The sequence below is a fragment of the Brassica oleracea genome, chromosome C1 (assembly GCF_000695525.1).
Source record: "Brassica oleracea var. oleracea cultivar TO1000 chromosome C1, BOL, whole genome shotgun sequence".
NCBI lineage: Eukaryota > Viridiplantae > Streptophyta > Magnoliopsida > Brassicales > Brassicaceae > Brassica > Brassica oleracea.
The window spans coordinates 39724972-39732433 of NC_027748.1; the positions used below are offsets into that span (position 1 = coordinate 39724972).

The 7462-nt window shown below is 36.1% G+C and overlaps 2 protein-coding genes across 2 annotated transcripts in view; both read left to right on the forward strand.

Moving 5' to 3' along the window:
* Nucleotides 1–1474: 1474 nt before the first annotated feature.
* Nucleotides 1475–4489, forward strand: LOC106294054 (serine/threonine-protein kinase AGC1-5-like). The gene is made up of 5 exons (XM_013729675.1): nucleotides 1475–1493; nucleotides 1572–1875; nucleotides 1955–2023; nucleotides 2094–2965; nucleotides 3467–4489. Exons 4-5 carry the CDS (start codon nucleotides 2130–2132, stop codon nucleotides 4347–4349), a joined length of 1719 nt encoding a protein of 572 aa, XP_013585129.1. The 5' UTR covers nucleotides 1475–1493; nucleotides 1572–1875; nucleotides 1955–2023; nucleotides 2094–2129; the 3' UTR covers nucleotides 4350–4489.
* Nucleotides 4490–6819: 2330 nt separating this feature from the next.
* LOC106344934 (uncharacterized membrane protein YuiD) overlaps nucleotides 6820–7462 on the forward strand; it is a 1396-nt gene continuing 753 nt past the window's right edge. Inside the window, exons 1-2 of the mRNA XM_013784226.1 lie at nucleotides 6820–7148; nucleotides 7224–7358. Of these exons, the coding sequence (XP_013639680.1) occupies nucleotides 6987–7148; nucleotides 7224–7358 (297 nt within the window). The 5' untranslated portion in view covers nucleotides 6820–6986. The remainder of the gene's footprint in view (nucleotides 7149–7223; nucleotides 7359–7462) is intronic.

Consider the following 7462-nt stretch of genomic DNA (forward strand, 5'->3'; position numbering starts at 1 on the left):
TTTTAACCATGGATCGCAAAATTTGAATGTGAGACTTTTAACAGTTTTAGTAATTTATAGTCGTTTTTTAAAATTTAAAATATAACATATAAAGAAAAATCTAAATTTTTATAATATGGTTATTGTGATTTTTTAAATTATTTTAATAGTTTAAAATTAAAAAAATTTGATAGAAGATACATTATTTTTTTTATCGGATCTTTATTATTCAAAATCATTAATTATCATATATACTTTAGCCACATTAGGTAATTCCGTAATCTTTATTTAAAGAAATAATAAATGACATTAATAATGAATTTATGATTAGTTTAATAAAAAACTTATTATATAATTAAATGGACCAACATATTTTTCTAATAGTTCTAATAATCATCCTAGTGATGACACGTGACTACAAAAATAAGTTGTAATGTTTCACAAATAATATATAGGGGATAAGATTTTACTAAATAAGCCCATGAAGCCATGATGTGTTGATGGATTCAAATTCATTAAGTAAACCACGGACAGGGAGTAAGTAGTTTGCAACTTCTTAAACGAGAAAATGGGCATAAGAACCTTGAACATTCAAGTTAAAAGCAAAAAAAAAAAAATTGTGCTTATGTTTGAACCAAAAAATACTCCAACTTTCAAATATTGGTCATTTTAATTTTAATTTTTTGTTAATTAGACTATTTCAGAAACCTGAAAAATCAACTGTTAAACCCGTTAACGTCTGTTAATTCGCTAAACGACGTCAGTTTAAAAATTGATTAAATATTAATGAAATATTGTTGTTTTACATCTGTAAACATTTAAATCATCTACTCTTATGTAAAACCTAAATTTTCTAATTCTCTAATCTCTCAATTTTCGAATCTCCAAACTCCAGAGCCATTGATAATACAAAGAATGGCTAGGACGACAGGGTTACTTCGGATTTGTTGTTGTGTAGTGGGAGATCTTAAGTGGAAAGTGTTAGGGAAACTAAGATTAAACAACAAAAACAAAATCAAGTAGGGTGAAGAAGGTGATAATAAAGATGATAGTGAAACTAATGAGAATGATAATAAAGCTCAGAATAATGGTATTAGTATCGATGAAGAATTTTTAAGTAGTATTTGAAACGACGTCGTTTAGCAAGTTAACAGACGTTTATGGTTTAATAGTTGAGTTTCCGAGTTTCTAAAATAGCCCGGTCAACAAAAAAATGAAAGTTAAAATGACTAACATTTAAAAGACGTTTACATTATATTTTGGCTCAACCACAAGTTAGAAAGAAAAAAAATTTGCTTTAGTTCGAAAGTTCGGGGTTTAATTGGCAGTTTACTGAACTCATGGCTTCTTTTTCGATGACCGTTGCAACGGCCAAGAAGACTTGGACGCCGTCGAGAAAAATTCAAGGACATTATATTTTCTCTGTTAGTCAGAGAGAGAGAAAGAGAGAGAGACCAAGATAACATACATATCGATGAAGCAGAAAGAAGATGAGGAGAATGTCTAATGACCATGTGAGTTTACTATTAGACATTTCTTTTATTTTAGCTATCTCTTGTTAACAATATGTCTCTGTCAATGAACCAAATTAGGTAATAGGAAACGGTTAATTTAGACAAGAAAGAGAGGAATAAACGGCAAAAATGAAGCGTTGAGAGATGAGAGGCTAAGAACATTTCACTCCCTCCATCTCTTTTGCATCTCCTCATGTCTCTTCCTCTCTCTCTGCTTTTCCAGGCTGAGACACTATTAAGGGAATAAACCAAACTAACGTTTACAATAGACAAGCCAATTAAAGTCCTCTTTGAATCTTGGAACATTACTAATTGTTTTCTTTTAGAGTTTGTGATTCGTATTCTAGGAACTAACACTTAATGTCACATGCATTTAAACATGGTCCGTGTTCTTGATTTCTTGAAAACATTGTTTGTGTTATTATAACTAACGCATTACAATCTCTTTTTTTCCTTTTTAGAGTTTGACATGATTTGATTTTTCCTCGCTTTGTCTTTTAAATCAACAAGGAAGCGTTTGATCATCTCAGGTAAAAAAAGTGATTCTAAAATATTTTGTCTCTTTGAACAAGCATCTTGAGGTTAATGTGATTCCTGCAGGCAAGAGCTGTCTTATAACCAAAAGATATTCCAAAGATGGACTTAGCTTCCAAGAAGAGCACATCTAATGACACCACCAAGGAGATAGACCCTACCTTGATACCCAAGTCACCTCACGCTCCATTTTCTCTTAAACTAGGAGACAATGTTCCGAGAAACCCTCATTTTGATCTCAAAAAGATGGATCCCCTCGTCAGACACCAACCCACAAAGTCACCTGAACCCCCCACCGCAACCAGAGGGGGAACCAACGAGGCTGATTCAAAGCACAGCGAAGGTGATGGCTTAGGAACGAGGAAGAATCTTCCTAAAAATCTTCACTATGATCCCAAGAAGATTGTTCCATTAACCACACCTGAAACACCCTCACCAAGCGCCAGAACTCATCCTCAACGTAGGACAAAATCTCCAGACAACAAGAGAGCCCCCAGACACAATGCAGACTCTGCCTATGGTGATTGCCCTTCAGCTACACCTTTCAAGCCTCACACGGGAGGTGACGTGAGATGGGACGCCATTAACTCGGTTACTTCAAGAGGGCCTCAGATAGGTCTAGACAGCTTCAGGCTTCTGAAACGTCTAGGGTATGGGGACATAGGCAGCGTCTATCTCGCTGACTTGCAAGGGACAAGTGCGGTTTTCGCAATAAAGGTGATGGATAAGGCCTCGTTGGCTAGTAGAAACAAGTTGCCGAGGGCTCAGACCGAAAGAGAGATCTTATCCTTGCTTGATCATCCCTTCTTGCCAACGCTTTATTCTTACTTTGAGACAGATAAGCTCTACTGCCTTGTCATGGAGTTCTGCAGCGGAGGAAATCTACATTCTCTCAGACAGAAACAGCCCAACAGGCGTTTCACAGAAGAGGCCGCGAGGTAAGACAAAAGTTTGGTCTATTTAGAGTTGGAGCTAGTCCTGGGCATAGTATCCGAAACCAAAAATTGAACCAGAATCGAACCAAAAAATTCGAAACCGAACTAAAACTAACAAAAACCCGTTTGATTCTTATTTATCTATAACCAAAAAAACAAAACTAAAGTGGAACCGAACCGAGAATCAAACGAATATTGTAATATTAAAAAAAAAACTCAATTACTCGTATATATTTTTGGATTTATGGATATAACTTTACTCAGGTTTTATATGTTTTAAACTCGAACCAAATACAAATTGTTCTAATTCAGTTCTGTTTCGTTTTATGAAAAATGAAATCCGACCAAACCCGTCACTATTCGAACCCATCCGTTCCGAAAAATGGTTGAGTTCTTAAAAGATCCTAAACACCCCAACCAAAATAACCAGATCCGAACCATAAACATGAATGGCCAGCACTATTGTACCTTACTTATTATCTTTTCTCATGAGTTTCTTTACAGGTTCTACGCGTCTGAAGTGTTACTAGCATTGGAGTATCTACACATGTTGGGGGTTGTATACAGAGACTTGAAGCCAGAGAACATCTTAGTTCGAGACGAAGGCCACATAATGCTTTCAGACTTTGACCTTTCCCTCCGTTGCACCTTTAACCCAACCCTCGTGAAGTCCTCCTCCGTCTGTAGCGGAGGAGGAGCTATCCTCAACGAGGAGTTCGCCGTCAACGGCTGCATGCATCCCTCAGCCTTCCTCCCACGTCTCCTCCCTTCCAAGAAAACACGCAAAGCCAAATCAGACTCCGGCCTTAACGGCCTCTCCATGCCAGAGCTCATGGCAGAGCCAACGGATGTACGGTCAATGTCCTTTGTGGGCACACACGAGTACTTAGCTCCAGAGATCATACGTGGAGAGGGACATGGAAGTGCTGTAGACTGGTGGACGTTCGGGATCTTCCTCTTCGAGCTCTTACACGGAACAACACCGTTCAAAGGACCAGGGAATAGAGACACGCTCCACAACGTTGTTGGTCGGCCCTTGAAGTTCCCAGACCTCCCTCACGTGAGCTCAGCGGCGCGTGATCTCATTCGCGGTCTTCTAGTGAAGGATCCTCACAGGAGAATCGCTTACACAAGAGGAGCTACGGAGATAAAGCAACACCCTTTCTTTGAAGGTGTTAATTGGGCTCTGGTGCGTAGCGCTGCACCGCCGCACATTCCTGACCCTGTTGACTTGGGACCGTTGACTGCTGCTAGAGGGAAGTCCAAGGGACATGGAAGTAGTGATCACTATAATAACCCAATGAAGCCTGATGCTCAGGTCGCTTGTGCTGCTGGTCCTGCTACTCCCACTGATGATACTGCTTATGTAGACTTTGAGTACTTTTAGACACAGCAACACCCTAAGCTTGAGAGATTCTATATGTTTTTCTTGTTCATACTCTTAATTTTTTTGACTAATGCAGTTTGTGCTATGTAAAGAGAAACAAATGACTTTATTTGTCCACAAGAAAATTACTGAAGCTTTAACTAGAGAAAGAAATGACTTTATTTTTTTGACTAATACAGGGTTAGGGTCCCTGTATCTACTTTGTAATCAAAACATAAATAAAGCCGGTTCTTCGGTTTTAAAATACATGATTTATACCTATTTTGTAACCAAAACACAAGTAAAATCGATTCAAAAATAAGAAATGAACATCAAACGTGAACATTTAAAATCAAACCAGAGATAAACACATTTATCGATAGAAAGAAAACCTAATAAATGAAAGCGTAAAACAAAAACCAAGTTCTCATGAAATGAGAAACATTATTCAATGAAAACAAAACCAAAATCTAAAAACTTCAAGCTTCAACTCCCATCTTCAACCATCAACCTTCATGTAATAGATAATTATTTTAGATGTTCAATAATATCTTAGTGTATTTTGGATACATATTAGGAATTGAGATCATGTTTGGTATAAGACTATAAGTTCTTTTTTTGGATTTTGAATCTTTTGGGTTCTATCGGGTATCCATTTAGGTTCGGGTTCGGTTCGGATAATACCCATAACCCGAAATACGGTAAAACAAGATCCATTCGGTATTTACATCGGGTTCGGATCGGTTCAGATTCATTTTTATCGGATCGGGTCCGGTTCGGATTTTCGGATTCGGATTCAATGAAGCATGATGCTCAAGTCGCTTGTGCTGCCGGTCTTGCTACTCCCACTGATGATACAGCTTATGTAGACTTTGAGTACTTTACACAGTAATACTCTAAGCTGAGAAAATTCTATATGTTTTTCATGTTCATATTTTTTTTTTGATTAATACAGATCGTGCTATGTAAAGAGAAACAAATGCCTTTATCCATATAAACAATGTTCAAGAAAACGGTATCCAAATAACTAAATGATTATTGTGAACTAACGATTAAACTGATTATTCAGAGTTTAAAGAGAAACTTAAATGTTAATAAGTTATTGATTTGTTTTTATATAATTTATATTTATATTAGATATTTTAGTTTTAAAATTTAATTATAAAATTATTTTGATGAATTATAAAAATTATAGGTATTTCAAAAAAATGAATTAAAAAACTATGTATACAAAAAAAAATTAGACAAATTTGTGGATCTAAACCTTTGTTCAAAAACGCGGCCGCGTTTCCGATTTTTCGGCAGCATAAACGCTCCATGGATGATGAGCGCAATTATGATCAATTCGGTTGTGTTGAACAGTGAACCGCATAATATCCGCTTAGAACGTAGAATAAGAGAACGCGGACGTCTAATTGAAACCTCGTTTTGTTCAAATCTCGTAATCAATAGAAAAACTCAGATTTGTTGATTTTGGATTGAAAACACGTGAGTAATGTGTGTTTAACTTTGTAAATGTTAAATCTAATTGGTTTTGTGATGAAATCGTCGGAAGCTCAACTGAAATCAATGTCTGCCGCGAACAGAAAAAAGAAAAAATAGATCTGAGAAGAAGACGACCATGAAACTACTCTATTGCCCTTATTAAATAAATGAGTCAAAAATTACAAAACAACACGTTCAGTGGAGGTCAAAATCTGCCCCTTTGACAGTTTGTAATGCAGCATTAACCAATTACCAATTCAGCTGTAATGAACCTTCAAGTACTTATGAAACTATAAATATATAAGCAAGACAGTTAATTTTTTTTTAATTAATCTGTCTCTCTTGCCCAATTTACGATTGGGCATTACCCACTTTGGCTATGTAAATACTTTTTACAAATATAAAACCATAAATATATACCGGCTACAACTTAAAATGTTAGTTTTTAGGTATAAAATGTGGTATTATACGTATACGTATAAAATTACAAATAATTCCTCCCCGCGTGCTCTCCGATTTTTTTCCGTTTTTCTAATAAATCGCTAGGCGAAAGTGAGCCGCACGCGTAGCACCTATCGAGTTTCCAAACAAAGATCTAAACTAATACTCACATTAATCATGCATCGTGTTTTGAAATTATCAAATTTCAATGTTTTTTAACCAATAGTTTTTTAATAAATCCAATTAATTTTATTGAATTTTGCAATTTCTGTATAGAAAACATAAAAAATCTATCTTTTAAAACAATTTTTTTTTTCTAAAACTCTTATCTTAATAAAATGGAAGAGTGTGATTTAAACCAATTTATATTAATTTATACCAAAATCGATTTAGAACTGTTTATACGGAGTTGAGTCATATAAATAAGACTTTAAGAAAATCATTTTAGATATGATCGATTTGCCTCCTAATAAGTAGTAAGTCCTATTGATTTTTAGAACATTGAACTCGGAGGAACATAAGAAAGTTAAAAGAGTTTTACCATAATGTAAGGAAACATTTGTGACTGAGATCCACAAAGAGCTGTCCGAATGATTCTTTGAGTCAAAGACAAGACCCTTGTCGACACAACTGAACCATTGGTTCCAAATTTCTCGCTGCCTCCATATCTTATCATCACCATCCATCCACACAAAAACGCTATCAAAGTTCCTTCCTTTCTTTCCCACAGAGATGCTGAAACAGAGCTTTGTGTCTCACAACACCAATGCTCTCTGTTTCTCTATATCCAACCCAAAGTTCAATCCTTTAAGCCCACCAAAGAAGCCAAATCGTCTCGCGTCGTGCGCTCTCAATGTCGGACTCCAAGATGTAACCGAAGTCATCCACAACAAGGTTTCTCCTTTCTCTCTCTTCTCTATCTTCCTTATCTTTGCAGCCATTGATCGTGACTTTATGCTTTCCGTGAAGGTACTTATAGCTGCTGGGTTCTCCGGAGCGATTGGGCAGCTCTTAAAGCCCTTCACTTCTGTGGTTTTCTATAAGAAAAAACTTGACTTTAGAACCGCTTTACAAGCTGGAGGCTTCCCTTCAACACATTCCTCTGTAAGCAAGCTTCTCTCTCTTTCTTTCTCTGATTAGATTGTGTTTTGTCTACTTCTCTTACTTTTTTTTTTGCTGATTCATGAGAGATTAGTCTGTTGTGGCTG